This window comes from Tachyglossus aculeatus, chromosome X1 (assembly GCF_015852505.1).
Source record: "Tachyglossus aculeatus isolate mTacAcu1 chromosome X1, mTacAcu1.pri, whole genome shotgun sequence".
NCBI lineage: Eukaryota > Metazoa > Chordata > Mammalia > Monotremata > Tachyglossidae > Tachyglossus > Tachyglossus aculeatus.
Genome location: NC_052101.1, coordinates 96,842,209 through 96,860,822, shown reverse-complemented (window position 1 = coordinate 96,860,822; position 18,614 = coordinate 96,842,209). Strand labels below are relative to the sequence as shown.

At 44.6% G+C, this 18,614-nt stretch overlaps 1 protein-coding gene across 11 annotated transcripts in view; it reads left to right on the top strand.

The window, feature by feature from the left end:
• SETD5 (SET domain containing 5) overlaps positions 1 to 18,614 on the top strand; it is a 103,468-nt gene that overhangs the window by 68,840 nt on the left and 16,014 nt on the right. For 9 of the 11 annotated variants that reach the window (XM_038772399.1, XM_038772395.1, XM_038772394.1 and 6 more), the window contains 9 exons: positions 245 to 393; positions 991 to 1,108; positions 2,178 to 2,287; positions 3,307 to 3,559; positions 5,975 to 6,058; positions 8,346 to 8,600; positions 9,462 to 9,782; positions 10,220 to 10,462; positions 17,900 to 18,029. In XM_038772399.1, coding sequence (XP_038628327.1) covers positions 245 to 393; positions 991 to 1,108; positions 2,178 to 2,287; positions 3,307 to 3,559; positions 5,975 to 6,058; positions 8,346 to 8,600; positions 9,462 to 9,782; positions 10,220 to 10,462; positions 17,900 to 18,029 — 1,663 coding nt within the window. The remainder of the gene's footprint in view (positions 1 to 244; positions 394 to 990; positions 1,109 to 2,177; positions 2,288 to 3,306; positions 3,560 to 5,974; positions 6,059 to 8,345; positions 8,601 to 9,461; positions 9,783 to 10,219; positions 10,463 to 17,899; positions 18,030 to 18,614) is intronic. The other 2 variants (XM_038772400.1, XM_038772398.1) reach the window with 1 other exon arrangement.

Sequence of the window (18,614 nt, the reverse complement as noted above, 5' to 3'; positions counted from 1 at the left end):
GGCCAAGTAATGATATTAGTAATAGTAGTCATAATATTAAGGACTTACAGTGTGCAGAGCACTGTACTAAGCACTGGGAGACAGTATAAGAACATTAAATATAAGAACATCACTTATGTTGTGTTTTTACCACCTCTTGAGGCCGGTGTAGAAGGCATCTCTTTACAGAGGTGGCGAAGCCTGCGTTCTAATGTGGTGCTGTTCTATTTTGGTTGTTAATGTCAGTCCTCACATTTCTCTACAGCTACAGCTAGGTAGAGTGACTCGGGTTCAGAAACACCGGAAGACCCTAAGGGCGGCAAAGGACTTGGCATTGGACACCCTCATAATAGAATATCGAGGAAAAGTGATGTTACGGCAGCAATTTGAGGTCAATGGGCATTTCTTCAAAAAGTAAGAACGACACTCGTTGAGCACGATGAGGGCTATAGCTGGGCCGCTGACTTGATACCATGAAACAGAAACCCATTTTGGTTGATCAGGTGCTCTTGGGACTGAGTTCATGATTCAGATAATCTAAGACGTATTTATAATGAAGCTGAAATTGTTTAATGTATTAGTGATCACTTTTTTTCTAAGCCAGGTACGCCCTGCCTTATGTTTGTTCCTTTAAAGTAGAAAAGCACATGACACTTCCCAAGATAGGATAATTCAGAGAGATGCTTCTTCTAGTATTAGTGTGTGCTTCTCATGTATTTCTTTAATCCTTTACTAATTCTTATGTGCCTGTTATTCATTGTATTATTACACTACTTGCTTATTATCCATTTTTTAATTCTTGATTCTAGAATATTTGTCAAATTTAGTCTACTCTCTCCCCCATTAGACTCTAAGCTCCTTGAGGACAATGATTCTGTCATGTCCATTTTGTCAGTTTGCCCAGTGCTCTACACACAGGTGCTCAGTGAATAATGTTGACCAAGATGATGGATCATGGTCTGGCTTTTGTACTGATGTTGGGAATTACAAGGATTTTTGTTGTGTCCCTAGACCATATCCCTTTGTGCTGTTCTACTCAAAATTCAATGGTGTAGAGATGTGTGTGGATGCCCGCACTTTCGGCAATGATGCTAGGTTCATCAGACGATCCTGTACACCCAATGCAGAGGTAAGCTTTCTGCTTATTAGAAAACTTCTCTTTTAATGGACGAACAAGCTGTCAAATGAGCAAGCCACAAAATCTTCCTGACGATGCCACCCATTTAGATTGCCTTCTCTAGATTGAAGGAGAATGAGTGGTTTGAGAAATGAAAGGAAAAATAGCTGGGCTTTCATCATTTCAGAAAAAATGGGAAGAGGCGAGGTTTTCTTCAGAGGGAGAAAATGGAAAGGTACCAGACTAAGTGGGAAGAAGGAAGAGTATTGCAGGGGGAGGGGCAGGAGGGGTGGAAACTAGCTTAGAAGTGGATGAGAATAGCAATCAGCAGACATGTCACATGCTACCTTATGGCCATCATGAAGCTCCTTGATTTTGGAGCTATTATTTGATTGTTGCTCATCAGTTATTGCACAAAGTAAAGACTCTGAAACTTCTTGGAACTCAATATTGTTCTGTAACTTTGTGACTCTTCTCCAGGCAGCTTCAGAAAGCTGGTCAATTGTGACTTCCATCATTTCCGACTTTGCCCACCACTGACAGGGAAATTGGTACAAGAGAAAGTAAAGACAAGATTTTGAGGGCCAAGGAAGCCTAGCCAAGTGGGAAGAGCATGGGTCTGGAAATCAGGAGATCTGGGTTCTAGTCCCAGCTGTGCCACTGGCTTGCTGTGTGACTTGGAGAAAGTCACATAACCTCTGCGTGCCTCCATTCCTCAATCGTAGAATGAGGATAAAAATTCCTTCTCCCCCTTCCTTTTAGATTATGAGATCCTGTGGGACAGAAACGGTCTGGTCTGATATTCTACCCCAGCGCTTAACCCACAGGAAGCGCTTAATAAATGCCATCACCATCATCATCCTGATAGTTATCATTACCGTTAGTGACAGTAGTAATGATAAGAATAAGGCCCTGTCTAAATGGAAGAGGCCAAGTATTTCCCTCGTAATGATGAAAAGGATCAGAGTCATGAAAGCTTCTTAAAGAAGTGAGGCTACGCCGCCCCTCCCTCCCCCAACCCTCCTTCTTGGGAGGCGTTTCAGAGCTTTTTCTGATTTGAGTCTCTGCCTGGTTTGTGAAGGTGCGCCACAGGATTGCAGATGGGATGATCCATTTATGTATCTACGCAGTCTCTGCCATCACCAAGGATGCAGAAGTCACCATCGGTTTCGATTATGAGTACAGTAACTGGTAAGACCTCAGATGTCCCTTAACTGGACAACCTGTGTGGCTTTTAGTCTGAGCTCTCACCCCTCTGCTCCCTCTTTCCTGCTTCTCCATCTTTGTAGCATTTTACCCATTGTTGTCCTGGTTGAAATCCACTTGGAACTTTATCTTCTGGACAGTTGATCAGGGTTCAGTATCAGCCCCACAGCACTTACGTACTTACCCGCAATTTATTCATATTAATGCACGTCTCCCTCTCTAAACCATAAGCTCATTGTGGGCAGGGAACATGTCTGCCAAAGTGGGTTGTATGGTACTCTCCCAAGCTCTTTGTTCAGCACTCTGCACACAATAAGCGCTCAATAAATGCCATCGATTGATTGATAGTATAATGGGGCAAGGCAGATTGGTTCACTGCAATTGTGCTATTTGACATTTGGCTTTAAAGCCGTAGCAAAGGTGCTTTGGTTGTGCCTCCCCAACAGGTGTAGCTTCTGTTGTGAGTGAGAGAGAAGTATAGGTAGAGAAGGCTTCTGCAAAGATAATGATCGCCACAGTAAAAAATAACCTTCATTTTTCATAATGTCTCTGCAGAATTGCTTAGGTAGCAATAGTTACCAGAACGGGTGGTGATAATGTTGCACCAACCTCTCATTCTGATCCCCACTTTGGCCAGACAGAAGTTCCTATGGACCACCTACATCTTGGCGTCGGGGGCAGGGAACAGTATTGTGCCAGTCCCCACCTCCCAACTGCTTCCCCAAGCCCATCATGTTTAGAATAGGAACATGCGGCAGCAGCCCTGGTCTAAAAAAAGCACCCGAAGCATGCTGGGAAGAGGCCAAGAGCAAAGGGGAACACCCTCTCCAGGAGGTCAAAGTCTCTTGGAGTAGCAGGAGTCTGGGGAGGCCGTGGACCACCTACAGGATCTTTGCGGACTACATCTTGAGAAACACTGCTTCTGGAACATGAATGAATACTAATCATCATTTAACTGTTGTCGAAGAGCAGTAAACAGGGCATTTGTGTTTGTTTCTTTGGAGCAGTAATTACAAAGTGGACTGCGCGTGTCACAAGGGAAACCGGAATTGCCCCGTGCAGAGACGAAATCCCAGTGCTGGAAATCCTCTACCTCCACCTGCTGCCAGTCTAATGACCATTGGGGCCGAGACAAGACGACGGAAGGCCCGTCGTAAGGAGCTGGAGATGGAACAGCAGAGTTGTGTTGTGGATGAGAATAGTACCCAGAAAGCAGAGGAGGCTCCGGGGGGAGTGACCACAACTAGTAATAAAGAGGTATGCCCTTATTCGCTTATTTTGAGGGTGCACTCCAAGTCAAGAGTCCAGGGTTGCTCTGTACTCTCCATGGACCATCTAGCATCTCTGACTTCTCCATATCCCCATCTTCCCCTGTAGTAACCCACTATGTAATACTTGTATATTAATCAGGCATGCAACCAATGATATTTAGTTAAGCGCCTACTGTGGGCAGGGCATTGTACTAAGCACTTGGGAGATTTCAATTAGAGCTAGTAGATGCTATCCCTGCCTTCAAGGAGCTGACCATCTAGTGGTGGGACAGATTCTTACAGCTAGGAGGAAGCAGTAGAGTGTTGTTATGTACATAAGTGCTCTGTGGTGAGGGAAGAGGGAGTATGAGTAACCCAAGGGCTAAGGTGACCCTGGAAGTGTCAAAAATGATGGTTGTCGGGGGACACAGGGTGGGGAGATGAGAGGTGCATCAAGGAAGGCTTCCTGGAGGAGGTGTGATTTCAGAAGGGCTTTGAAAATGGGAACAGCAGTGGTCTACCAGATGTGAATCCATCAATAGTATTTTTTGTGTTGACTGCAGAGCACTGTACTAAGTACTTGGGAGAAGATAATAGAGTTCATCGACATGATCCCTGCCCTCAAGGACCTTACATTCTAGCAAAGGGGGTGGGGAGTTCCAGGATGAACGGAAGGTATGAGCAAGGGGTTGGTGGCATGGAGAGATGAGAACGAGGCACAGTGAGTAGGCTGACCTGAGGAGAACCAAGCTTTCAAGCTAGGTGGTAGTGGGAGAAGAATGAAGATAGGTAAGGCCGAGTGGTGGGGAGGTGGCGCGGTGCCTTAAAGCCAATGGATAGGAGTTTCTGCTTAATGCAAAGAGAAATGGGCAACCATTGAAGGTTTTTAAGGAGAGGGGAGATGTGTATGAAACGATGTTTTTAAAAAGTGATCTGGGTAATAGAGTGGGATATGGACCGGAGAGGGGAGAGACTGGAGCAGGAAGATCAGTGAGGAGGCCATTGCAGTAGTTGAGTCAGGATATAACAAGCACCTGGCTGAGACAGAGTGGTAGCCATTTGGGTGGAATGGAAGGGACAGATTCTAGAAATGTTGTGGAAGAACCATCCACAGGATTTGGCAATAGACTGAATATGGGGGTTGAAAGAGAGGGAGGAGTCAAGATAATGCGAAAGCTGTGGACATGAGAAACAGGGAAGATGGAAAAGAGGTGGAGGAGAGGATTTGAGAGGGAAGAGGAGGACATATTTTGGACATGTTGAGCTTGAGGTGTTGGTGAGACATCCATGTAGAGCTGTCCTTGAGGCAGGAAAAAATGAGAGCTTTGGAGAGAAGGAGAGTTCAGGGGCAGCAAGGTAATCTTGGGAATCATCCATGTAGAGATGGTAGTTGAAGCTGTTGGGAGCGAGTAAGTGCTCTAAAGAAGTGGGTGTAGATGGAGAATAGAAGGGGACCCAGAACTGAACGTTGAGGGACTCCCACAGTTAGAGGGTAGGAGGCAGAAGAGGAGCCTGCAAAAGAGACTGAGAATGAGTGGTCAGAGAGATAGGAGGAGAAAATCAGGAGATGATTGTTTCAGAGAAACTGAGGCTAGGTAATGTTTCCACGAGAAGAGGGTGGTCCATCGTATCAAAGGCAGTTGAGAGGTCGAGGAGAATTAGGACAGACTACAGTCCATTAGATTTGGCAAGGAGATCATTGTTGACCTCGGAGAGAGCAGTGTCGGGAAAGCGTAGGGGACGCAAGCCAGATTGCAGAGGGGCAAAGAACTCTCCTCCCTTCCAAACTTCACCCCATGGACTGGAGGAGGTGGGAGAGAGGTAGAGAGGTAAGAGAGAGGCTAAAGGCTCATTTATACAGTTGTAATTTATTCCCTTATCTGTAATTTATTTTAATGTCTGTCTCTCCATCTAGACTGTAAGATCCTTGTGGGCAGGGATTGTGTCTACCAACTCTATGGTTTTGTACTCTCCCAACTGCTTAGTACAGTGCTCTGCATGCAGTAAGTGTTTAGGAAATTCCAGTGACTGATTGATTGATTTCCTAGTGCAGTAAGCAGTGTGGCCTAGCTGAAAGAGTACAGGCCTGGGGAGTAATGGAACCTGGAATCTGATCCCGGCTCTGGCATTTGCCTGTTGTGTGATGCTGGGCAAGTCACTTCTCTGGGCTTTAGTTTTCTTATCTGCAAAATAGGGAGGAAATCCCATTCTCGCCTAATTAGACTGTGAGCCCTGTGTTGGACAGGGACTCTGACCGGTAAGCACTTAACAAATACCATAATAATAATAATTTTTAATTATGATTATGAATGATTATTTTTAACATTGGAAGTTATTTCTGATCACTCCCAAACTGGCAGAGAAACTGTTGGTGCAGCCCCAAACTTAAGAGTGCTGCTGAGTTATAATCCCTTTCTTTAAGGAGGCAAACAGTCTGGAAGAGAAAGCAGGTGCACAGAAAGTAGAGGCTGTCAATGAGCAGAGCGTCCTGCCACAGAGCAAGCGGGTGAGTACATTTCTATCCACTCTTTTTCCACTGTCAAGTTCCTTCCTCGTGGCAGCAGAATGGTTTCTCTTCCTAATGTCTCTCCCTCTCTATTTTGCCCTCTCCACCTTTCACCTTCTCTTCTTTCAAGTCCCACATCTCCAACCCAATGCTGCTGGGAAGTAGTGTGGCCTAGTGGAAAGAGCCCGGATCTGGGAGTCAGAGGACCTGGGTCCTAATTCCGGCTTCGCCACTTGTCTGCTGTGGGATGTTGAGAAAGTCACTTAACTTCTCTGGGCCTTAGGTACCTCATCTGTAAAATGGGGATTAAGACTGCGAGTCCCATGTGGGACAGGAACTGTGTCTAATCTGATTAGCTTGTAACTATCCCTGAGCTCAGTACACACAATAAACATATAACAAATACCTTTAAAAAAAAAAAAAACAAAACCCCAATCTCCCACTTAATCTACAATACCTCATTTCCTTTTGCCTCCAGGACATCTCCATCTGGATGTCCCACTAGCGCATCAAACTCAGTACATCTAAAACCGTGAATTGCTCATCTTCCCTCCAAAACCCACTCCTCCTCCAAACTTGTCCGTCTCTGTCTATAATGCCACCATCACCCCTGCCCTTGAAGCCGGCAACCTTGGTTTCATCCTCGACACCCAGCTATCTTTCAACTCTCATATCCAGTCAGCTGTGAAATCCTATCTACGCTTCCACCCAGCATCTCCTGGATCTGCCCCCTTTTTCTCCACCCAAACAGCTTCCACTCTGGTCCACGCTCTTGCCATATCATGGTTAGATTTTGGTGTCAGCCTCCTCATGGCTCTCCCTGCCCCTCCACCTTTTCCTCCCGTCAGTCGTTTCACTTCACAGTACTGCTCGAATCATCTTGTAGCATCGCTCAGCACACTCCTCTCTCTATTCCTCATGTCTCCAAAAGCTACCCCTTTCCCTCACCATCAAGCAGAAACTTCTAAGCATTGACTTTCTCTAGCACACCAGTTACTATTCCCCAGCGTTCACTCTTCACTTCTCCCAAGCTCACCTAATTGTACTTTCCAGCTTTGGTCCCCCAGTGCATACTGTTCCTATGTCCTTGACCTCCCCTGTCTCTGTTCCAGACCGCAGGGTGTTCCATCTTCAAAATCCTCCTAAAATCCCATCTCCTTCCGGAAACCTTCCCTGATTTTGAATAAATTATATATTGTAAATTATTGATACTAATGTCTGTCTCCCCCTCTAGTCAGTAAACTCATTATGGGAAGGGAATTTGCCAATTCTGTTGTACTCTCCTAAGCGCTTAGTACAGTGCTCTGCACATAGTATGTGCTCAATAATTACGATTGATTGATTTAGAGACTGCTCATTGTGGGTGAGGAATGTGTCTACCAACTCTATTGTACTCTCTCAAGCACTTAGTACAGTGTTCTGCACACATTAAGCACTCAATAAATACCGTTGATTGATTAATTCTCAACACCCTAATCCTGTCAAACTTATACAACCCTTAGTACTAATATATTTCATTCCTAGCCTCAGCATTTCCATAATTAGGTATATTTTATGTATATATTCAGCCCAGCCATTTTCATCCTGATATATTTGCACTACTTCCTTTTTCCTCCTCCCGCTAGTTGTGTGTAATTCTGGTCTGTCCACCACATTAAACTGTAAGCTCCTGGAGGGCCATGGATCATGTGTCTTGCTTCTACTTAAGTCTCCCAACTGCTGAGTACTTCATCTGTAAAATGGGGAGCAAGATTGTGAGCCCCACATGGGACAGGGACTGTGTCCAACCCGATTTGCATGTATCCACCCCAGCACTTAGTACAATGCCTGGCACATTGTAAGTGCTTAACAAATACCATTATTATTATCATTATTATCATAATAATTATTATTATTACAGTCATTTATAATGCAGACTGTCACTAAATACCATTGTTGTTGATTATGATGATGGGTGATGAAGGAAACCAACATTTTCTATAGCTGGGTGGTCTTAAAAAAAACAAACTCAGTGCTTTACATGCTTGCCCCAGTTTTTTTCTTTTTCTTTTTAAGTTTCTGTTGATGAATTTTACCACTCATGTTAGTGTTCAGCTTTACTAATTTATCGGGGATTTGTTTTGTTATTGGGGTCCTTTTTTTTAATGGCTCCCTAGAGGACTTGGTTCTCAAGTCCTGGTTCATACACCTTTTGGTTCTAATCAGCCCACCTTCCTTCTCTTCTTTTCCCCAATTTGGGTCCTGATCTAAACGCGATCTCATTCCTAAATCTGTCTTGGCGTGCCAGTCCCGGGAAGAGAGGAAGGTGGAAGCCATCATGCACATGTTTGAAAATATGGAGAAGAGAAAGAGACGGAAAGAGCAGCCTTTGGAACGGAGCAGCACAAGCCTAGAGGCCACTCTTCAGTCAGAGGCTCCTCACCCAGAAGAAAAGAAAAACGAGCCAGCCAAACCCGAAAGCAGCAACTCAGCTTCGAATGTCATGACCCCTAGTGTGCCAATCATCAGTGGCATGAACACACGGAGATCTGCCCAGGCAGGGGTAAGAGGAGCAAACACCACTTCATTGGTGAAGATGGGTATGGGTGTCTTACCCCTCAGCTTTCTTTTTTTTAATTTGCCATTATAGAGGACTGTACCTGTCATTTGGAAGTGCTACCTGCCACCTGCCCAGCCAGCCAGTGCTGAGCTAGAAGGAATAAAGTTGAGAATTTTAGCTTTGTTTAGCTCTACAAAGTGTATTGAATTGAGCGCTGCTTTCGCCAGCAGTTGACCCTAGCATATGTTAGGATCGAGGGTGAAAGGTAGCCAGCCAGCTGAGATTGACTCACTACTGGCGATGACAGAGGCTTTTAGACTTCTCCTACTGCTTTCCCAAGAAACCTATGGGTGGAATTCATGCAGTCTCCTTGTCCCCTGCTGAAACTCACAGTAGTACCCTTGTATGTGGCCCTATAGGAAATTTTCCGGAGATGAGCTTTCTTATTTGTCCTTTCTTCAGCTGTAAATCTAAGTAATCCAGTAACCCAGGTAATGTTGCCTGGTCTTGCAAATAGAGAACCATACTGTTTCCCCTTCCTGTGCCTGCTGAAAACCCTGTTTCAGGGGGACTTGGCTTCTGATGACGTTTGTCTCTTTTACATAAACTGGTGAGCAGCCGAAGTAACTAACCCAGCAGGTCTTCCCTGGCTCCCCTTGGGAGACTAAATATGATGGCTTGTTAAGTGCCTGTGTTTTTATATTTGACCATTCTATTGTAATTATAGGCATCTGTCAGGGCCTCTGTATTTGTTTCATCAGTGGGTACTCAAGAAATGTTTACGTGAACAGAAAAAAAGGAAGGAGACAGAGAGGTTGCTGATAAGAAGTTTCCGATAAGATCTTAATATTGCTACCATTACAGGATGCAGCTGCTGAAAAGCCTGTCTCTAAACCAACTCCAGCCAAGCCTTCTAGGCCTCGACCCAAGAGTCGCTTTTCTCGGTACCGGACTGGGTCAGCACAAAGACTGAAGCGTCAGAAGCAGGCCAATTCACAGCAGGTGGAGCTATCTCAGGTTGCCTCCGAGGAGGGAAAAAATGGCAGCTCAGTAACAGCAGCAGAAGTTAGAAGCATGGAGAATCAAGGCGAAAACAAGCCAGTGCCAGGGTCTGACCCCGCAGCAACCCTGGCTACTGGGACCCAGGTTAACCGGGCTGCATTCAAGTACCCCAAAACCAAAAAGGTGAGAGGTGCACTTATCTTCAATTGGGGAGTGGAAATACCAATCAGAGGGGGATGAGAGAACTTGAATCTTAGGAGCCATGTCAGTAGTGTCAATTGGGTTGCTTAGTATGTAATGCATGGATAATGAAAAATTGTAGGAAACTGTGAAGTGGTTTAATGTTGTTAAGATGAAGCTTGATGCCCAAGGCCAAGCCCTTTGGCCATTTTCTTCAGCTAGAGAGCTTAAATATGAGAGTCTCACAGACTCTCCACATCCTGTTTGGCTAGTCAGGCAACAAAGCAGCTGTGAAGTGGCTACCATAACATGGGGAAATCCAGTATCGTTTTCTTCCACTTGTGGTTCTGTGCAGATGAGAAGTAGACAAGTGAAATGTACTGATGATTCTGAGTCTTCCCTTTGCAGTATTCACTAATGCTCTCTTTGGTGTGCCTCAGTATCTAGTTACAGAATGGCTGAATGACAAACCAGAGAAGCAGGAGTGCCCTATTGAGTCCCCTTTGCGTATTACCACAGACCCAACAGTTCTGGCAACAACTCTGAACATGTTGCCTGGTCTTACCCATTCCCCATTAATTTGCACCACTCCCAAGCACTACATCCGCTTTGGCTCACCCTATATCCCAGAGAGGCGTCGAAGACCCCTTCCTCTGGATGGCAACCTTGTTTCCTGTAAGAAGGTACGTCTGTGCTAAGGGGTTTTCTCACCTAAGATGCCTTTAATCCTGATTTTCTGTGCTGTCGACAAGTTCTGATGCATTGAGAAGTCAGTTGAGGTAAGATTGGGTGTGTTCTGGATTCTAGTTGTGTGTATACATTGTTGTCTTTTCAGGCCTTCACTGGTTTTGGTTGGGTTAGGGTGGATAGGAATTGACATTGCCGGGGGTGGGAGGAATGAATGGATGGGGTGCATGGGGTGCAGAAGGGGGGGAGGGGCGAGAGAGAAAGAGGTGTCGGTTGGCTTTTTCTCACTTGATTATGTGCAAAATGGTTCCAAGTTCTGCTCAGTAGGTGAAACACTAGAGTTTGGCTGTCAGTGAATTCAGTTGTCTTCTTGCCTGAAGGCGATGAGAAGAACCACCCACTTGGGATTTGTGAGGCATTGATTGTCTGACCCTTGGTGGGCTTGGCTTGGCTGTCCTTTGGGTGGTTGGTCCTCCACTGCCTATGGTAGCTACTAGGAGAGGTCCTCCCTTCTCCCACCTCTCGGCTACTTAATGTAGCCAGAGCTGCTTCTGTTTTGAGTCTAGCTGGACCAGTGCTCGTGGATCCTTGGGGGTCTTTGAGGGAGCCTTTTTGGTGTGCCTGCTTTATATCAGACCCTTTCTGCAGCTGATGTTCACCAGGTCTTCTCCCTACCCATGAGAAGAGTGCCCCCGTCCCCTGCCTCCCAAAGACTACACCTGTATATATGTTTGTACAGATTTATTACTCTATTTTACTTGTACATATTTACATATTCTATTTATTTTATTTTGTTAATATGTTTTGTTTTGTTGTCTGTGTCTGTTGTTCTAGACTGTGAGCCCGCTGTTGGGTAGGGACCGTCTCTATATGTTGCCAACTTGTACTTCCCAAGCGCTTAGTACAGTGCTCTGCACACAATAAGCGCTCAATAAATACGACTGAATGAATGAATAGCCGTGTCATAGGAAAGTGTAGAAGAGAGGTCCAGGAAGCCAAATTTAATACGTCACGCAGGAGCCTCAAATCCAGGACTTCCAGGGCAGCATTATCTGACATGCTGCCGGTTCCCCACCTGCATGACCCAAGAGGCAAGCAGAGCCCCAGAGTCTTGAAATGTGGATCAGTTGAGGGTGCACTTTTTGGAAAGGTGGCACTTGTTCAGCAGGGACAGGTTCCACCATAAAAAACTCATAAAGACACTCAAAATTGAAAATGTGTTAGAGCAAGCTTTAAACTGAAAGGTGGGAGTGGGGGAAGAGCGGCAGGTAGAGAGTGACACATCCCCTGCAAGGGATGTTGTTCAAAGATGTGGAAATGCTAGGGATGTCTGAAGGGAGTCCAGTGGAGATTTGAGGTGAATGAGGAGGGCAAATCATACTTTTCATCAAAATAGAGAAATTGGCAAAAAAAACCCAAACCCAAAACAAACACTTGATGCCCAAAACATGAAATGGGTGCATTGGAACACTTGGCTGCTAGTAAGGGCAATTGGCTGCTCTTGAGACTTGTCTGAAGGGGATGGCGCCATCCCTGATTGTCTGATGCCAACCGGGAGAGTGAGAATCCTGAGTTTTAAAGGGCCCCTCGAACTCTAGCCTATCCAGGAAAAGTCCACTGCTTACTTGTGTCCTTGTACAGTGTTTGATCTTTTGAGATCATCTTGGAAAATGATGAGGAGCAACTTGGCCTAGTGGAAAGAGCACGGGGCCTGGGAGTCAGAGGACTTGGGTTCTCACCCTGGTTCTGCCAGTTGACTGCTGCATGACCTTAGGCAAGTCACTTCACTTCTCTGTGCCTCAGTTTCCTCATCTGTATCAGTGGCATTTATTGAGCACTTTGTGCAGAGCACTGTCCTAAGCACTTGGAAGAGTACTTACAATAGAGTAGGTAGACACATTCCCTGCCCGCAGTGAGACTGTGAACCCACTGTTGGGTAGGGACTGTCTCTATATGTTGCCAACTTGTACTTCCCAAGCGCTTAGTACAGTGCTCTGCACACAGTAAGCGCTCAATAAATACGATTGATTGATTTATTGATAGAGCTTTATCAGTTCTCCCTCCTACATAATCTGTTAGCCCCACGTGGTACAGGAAGTATGTGTGACTTGATTAAACCCCAGTGCTTAGAACAGTGTTTGACATATAGGAAGTGTTTAACAAATGCCATAATAAAAAGGCGTGAGTGGGGAGGGGGACATGGGGAGATAAAGGACTCAGTTCTGTCAGAGTATAAAATCTTTAAGAAAGGCAGGAATGAGCAGGTAGGTGAGAGTCATTCTGTGGCACTGAATGTGTGAGGAGCAATGTAAATAATAATATGATTTTTACAAGTTGAGCATATTACAGAACCCCTATGAGTATACATTCTATAGTGAAGAAAAATACTTGACTGACCAGGTTAAGGAAATAAACCAGGAAATTTTAGGCATGATTGGGGAAGTTACAAAACAAGGGCTGGTAGTAGTAATAAAACAGTGATGGTATTTTTTTTTAAGTGCTAGATGCCAAGCATTGGGATAGACATAAGATAACCAGATGGGTCACAATCTCTGTCCACCTGGGCTCACAGTCTAGGAGGAAAGAGAAACAGGCACTTTATCCCCATTTTATAGATGAGGAGACAGAGGCACAAGCTCCCGACCAAGGTCACACAGCAGGAAAGTGGCAGAGCTGGGACTAGAACCCAGGTCTCTTCACTTCCAATCCCAAATTCTTTCTGTTGGCCACGCAGCTGCTCATAATAGTGACCATAGTAACAGTGGAGATTTTAATTATCCTTCTAAAGATTGTCTGAATACCTTCTCAGGATGAGACGAAGAGGTAAGGTTCTTGGATAGGAGAAATTGCTTTTATGAAGCAACTAGCCTTACACTCACAAGAGGAGATGATATTCTCGATTTAATTCAGAGTAGCGAACTGGGTTTGATGCAGAAAGTATATGGGGGAAAAGCCATTCTCTGTGAGGATCATAACATGAATACATTTAGCATTCTTGCCGGAGAGAGAAGGCCAAAGAAAACAAACCCAAGGACATAAAATTATAGAAAAGAGAACCAAGATAGAGCATGAATCTTATGGGAAAGATGAAAGGAGTAGATAACAACAACAACAAAAACCCCAAGAAATCAGCCTGAAAGCTGTTTAAATGTGCCACGTTAGAAACCCAGGTAAAATGGGTGCCAGAGAACAACAAAAATAAAAACAGGTGGTTCAGCAGGGGCCCTGCATGGCTTGTTGGCAAAGTAAAAGAGTCGTCAAAGGGAAGAAGTCATCCTTTAGAAAGCCAGAACACTCACCTGAATAAGGTGGCTGTGAAACCCCATAAAGAGTAGCAGGCAAGTGAGGCTTAACATCATCAGTCCAAAGGGGGTTTGGAGAGTTTCTTGACACAAATACCAAAGCTAATAATAATCATTAATGTGGTCTTTGTTAAGCTCTTACTATGTGTCAAGCACTGTTCTAAGTGCTGGGGAAGATACAGTCTAATCAGATCAGACAGGGGGCTCACTGTCAGAGGAGAGAGAACACATCCTACAGTCTTAGTAGGAAAGCTAATGAAAGCTAATAAAAGATTTTTCAAATATATCAAAAACAGGAAGTCATTGGGTCCATTTAGCAGTCATGGTATCAGAGGTGCCCTCAGGGATTCGCGTTAGGTAGCCGAGCCACTCAAGGAACTCTCAATTTCGATCTTTTCTGAGGAAGATGTTAGTAGAGGTGCTTCCCGTGCTGAGACTGGATTTCATAGCCAACGGGGGAGCTGGATCATAATGTCATGACCACATAGGATGTTGTAGTTCAAGGTGATTAAATACTCATAAACAAATCACCAGGACAGAACAGGATCCTCCCGAGAGTTCCGCAGGGCCTAGGAGGTGAAGTTATGACCCTTTAAGAAAGAATGGGTAACCTAGTTTAGGTATGGTGCTTTGCACATAGTAAGCGCTCCATAAATATGATTGAATGAATAAAGGCTATTGTACTAAAGGACTGGCAGAGCACCCCTGTATGAAAGGTCCCGGCGATGACTCTGGCAGTAACGGACAGATAATCTTACTCCTAAAATGTGACAATTTAGTAGACCCAACAACCTGTAGAGGAAAAAGACAATATGAGAAGCAGCGTGGCCTAGTGGAAAGAACATGGGTCTGGGAGTCAGAGGACCTGGGTTCCCATCCCGACTCTGCCACTTGTCTGCTGTGTGACCTTGGGCAAGTCATTTCCCTTCCTCTGTGCTTCATTTACCTCATCTGTAATACAGGGATTAAATCCTTCTCCCTCCGATTTAGACCGTGAGCCCCAAGAGGGGCAAGGACTGTGTCTAACCTGATTAACTTGTATCTATCCCAGTGCTTAGTTCAGTGCCTAGCACATAGTAATCACTTAGCAAATACCATTTTAAAAAAAGTTTTACTAAGAGGAAATCATGGCTCACTAGTCACCTGGAGAAGATCAATAAACATGTGGGTAGAGGAGGAACTGTTTAACATATATTTAGATTTTCAGAAGAATTAGTCATTAAGAAGTCTAAGTTGACATGGGCTGTGGTGGAAAGTTTTTGTCAATGGTAGTAGAAACAAAGGATAGCATAAGACATCATATTTTTTCTTGTTGGAGTGTAAATAGGGGTGTTCCTTAGGAAAGGGTGCTAGGCCTGGTCTATTTAATATTTGCAGATATAATCTGAAAGAAAGAATGGCCAGTGAAATCTTCAGGTTTGCAGATGATACTAAGCTCTTCTGAGTAAGGAGTGGAAGTGTGAGGACTTAAGACAATTGGTTCCTGAAAACTAAATCTAAATTGGGACTAATTTTCTCAGAAGTCATACACGGAGGATGGGTTCCCAAATCAGATACTGTATAGTTCCCCAAATCACCCAAAATTGTATACTGAGTCCATTACCGTTATGCATTTTAGATTGAATCAGAGAGGTTCCCCAATAGGGTAACTGACTTAAACGTAAATAGAAGTAAAGTTGGCATGTCGACAGTTTGAGGTGACTGCCTGGCAGCCAGACAGCTCCCTTCCTTGCCCTTTCCAGCACTTCCCCACTCTACTCTACTCTTTAAACTATTCTTCCCCTCTCCCGCCCCCCCCTCCCCCAAGCTCCCACCACTTCACAGCTTTGAAAATTGTTTACCCATGTCCTCTCGACTTCTATGCTCCCCACTGCCCGTGCTCTCTGAGCTGGTGCCACAAGAGAGATAGTGTCAAAGCCAATGTGTGGAAAACTGAAACAGTATAAATTTAGAAATGTTGTAAGTGCCATTCACTGTAACTTGAAACATCTTAAAGTTGAGGATTCCCTGAACTGATAGCTGCAGGAAGATGAGAGAAAGCTGCTGCATAAGTACAAAAACAGCAGATGACCTTTAAGAAGAAAGGAAGAAGATACTGGTAGAGACCCAATTTTCCACATATTAACTGGTCTTTCATATCTGCATTGAAAGGTAATCAGTCTTGATGGCTTATCTGCCCTCCAGTGTCATCCCCAAAATGTTTGGATATCAGAGTATTTGAGAAATCCAGTGTTTTATTTTCCAGTGTGATGGAGAACCTGTAGGACTTGACCAAAATGTGTGAATTGGGTTTGAAAGAGCCAGTAGAGCCAGAAGGGGTTAAATGGGGGTACGTCTACTGCCGATATGAAGGTGGACTCTGCCTGTCATGATCGTTTAGCCTCATGATTGTAGGATTGTGCCTGTATCACTCTTAGCACTCTCTTGAGATCTAGTGCTATCCAGTTAGTAGGAGACAGTCCCTTTCCCTTTTGAGGGTTCCAGAGTGGAAGTAGGCAGAATAAGTGGGAATATGAAAACCATTCCAGTTCTGTCAGAGTAAATCATAGCGATGGCAGGTAAGGCCCTCTGGAGTCTGTGGAGGGCATATGCGCCCTGAGCATTGGTCAGTCCCAGGTAATTCATCCAAGCGGTAGCATTCTAGAGGTAAGAGTGGTAGTCTCATTTTGGATCTTTGGAGACCAGTATCCAGGAAGGTAGGGCCATGAGTCAACTGACTTCCTAGGGCTCCCACTTTTTTTTTTTTAACCTATTACAGTGACAAGACGTTATAGACTTCATTTTCCTGACAAAGTTTTCCTTGAGCTTCCGGGGGAAGATCTGAGAGAATTGTTCTCTTTGAGGAGAACTTTTGTTGACTTGTAATTTTTGTTCTCTGAAGATGCAAAATGGTAATTATTCCCCTTTAAGAAGAATAATAATTCCTCTGGATTGGAGGCTGTTTATCCAAATCCATCTGTCTGCTGTCAAGTCAAAAAGCCACAGTGTGGTGCGATCCCACTTTGTATCTTAAGAGAAGGCAAGTTACAGTTAAGATGCTTTGGGCAGGGAGCATGTTTGCCAGTGCCGTTGTACACTCCCAAGTGCACTGCATACTGTATGCAGTGCACTGCATACAGGAAACGCTCAGTAAATAGCATTAAAACACTCAGTAAATATCATTAATTGATTTGGTTTTCCCCTTTTTTCTTTCCATAGGATCTGTCACTTTACTAGCCTGCATTATACAGCTTTTGCTGCCTGAGCCATTGCTCTAGCAGTGTAGTACTGATAAGAGGTACTATAAGAGCCCATGGATGGTTAGAGTGCTTCCCTGGAAAAACGGGCTGTTAGCCCTCCAACTTGTAATTTAAAAATTCTGTATGCTTTTTTTTCCTTTTTATTTGGTTCCTGCAAAGAGTCATTACTTCTGGCATTGCCATTAGTCGTGTCAAATTTCATGTAGCTCTTGTCAGGAAGGAAAGATTAGGGTATTGCAGTTTAGAATGGAGGGGGCGGGAGCATATTTTGGGATCTTTAGAGACTGGTGTCCTCTCGTCCAACTCCTCTTCCACCCCCTTGCCATTTTGAATCTCCTCCATTCCTCATTGAGCAGTTGTCTGTCCCCCTACACGAGGCAGGCAGTATACCTGGATCTTTGTTCTTTTGCCTCTTCTCCGCTCATTACATTACACCCCTGTACACTGGAAGCTCATTGTGGGCAGGGACCCTATCTGCCAACTCTGTCGTATTGTATTCTCCCAAGCGCTTTGCACACAGTAAGCGTGCAATAAATACCACTGATTGATTGAGAAGGGCAGGGGTCTCTAGTCAATTCCAATGGTGCCCTCCACTCACTCCAGGCTAAAGACGAGGTACTCCATTGATCACTTGTTAGATGGTTTTGCCACTCGCTGGAAGTGAATGCTGTGCCTTTTTACCCACCACAATCAGGAGTTGATTGTGTTCATGTGCATTTATATTTATCCAGGCCACGAGTATGGGTGATAAAATGATAAGAGCTGATAAGAGTGTGGCCTGTATCTGTCGCTGCTTGCACAGACTGAACTGAGTTAATAAGCATTGTGTAGGTGGAGATAAGAGTCTGGGGGGGGATTATCGTTGGCATTCACTGCACTTCTCCTATTACAGCGTTGGTTGAAGCAAGCCTTAGAAGAAGGGATGGCTCAGACCTCATCTGTACCCCAAGAGAATAGAATCCAGCAACTTTACCAAAGCAATGAAAGCAGTAGCTCCTCCAGCATCAGCAAAGATACTGCAGGTATGTTTCTAGGACCGCTATCAAGGGTCCTAACCCCATCGAACTAGGCTCAGTGTTAAAAGTAGCTCAGGGAAGATCCAGGTAGTTACCTTGATTGATTGACTCTTGGTGTGACCGAGAAGATTGTGAGCTGACAGAATTTGAGGAGAAATGGGTTTAGAACATGATCTTGAAAGTGGGGGAGCCCAGAGTCACCATTCATCCTAATTTTTAGAGGACCCACCCCGGGACATCTTTAGAATCCATGCTTTCATAAGACCAGTGTTAGTAGTTCCCAAAATAGTTACTTTTTAAAGGCGACTCATGTTGGTGGGAGAAGCTAAGTCTGCTGCAAAAAGCAATAGCATATGTCCTTTGAGAGAGAAAGGGAAAGAGAGAGAGAGCGCGCGAGCACTCAGGTTCCCAGGACAACAGACAAAGAACTAGACAGTGTGTACAGATAAAAGAATTGGTTATAAAAAGGTTAGATGCATTTCGAGTGGGCAGAGAAGTAGGTTTAGACTGTCTTTATCCAGGGAAGAGCAAGGAAATTGATGCACCCCTCAAAAAGAACTGCATACATTCATTAGATTAAAGGTAGCCTAG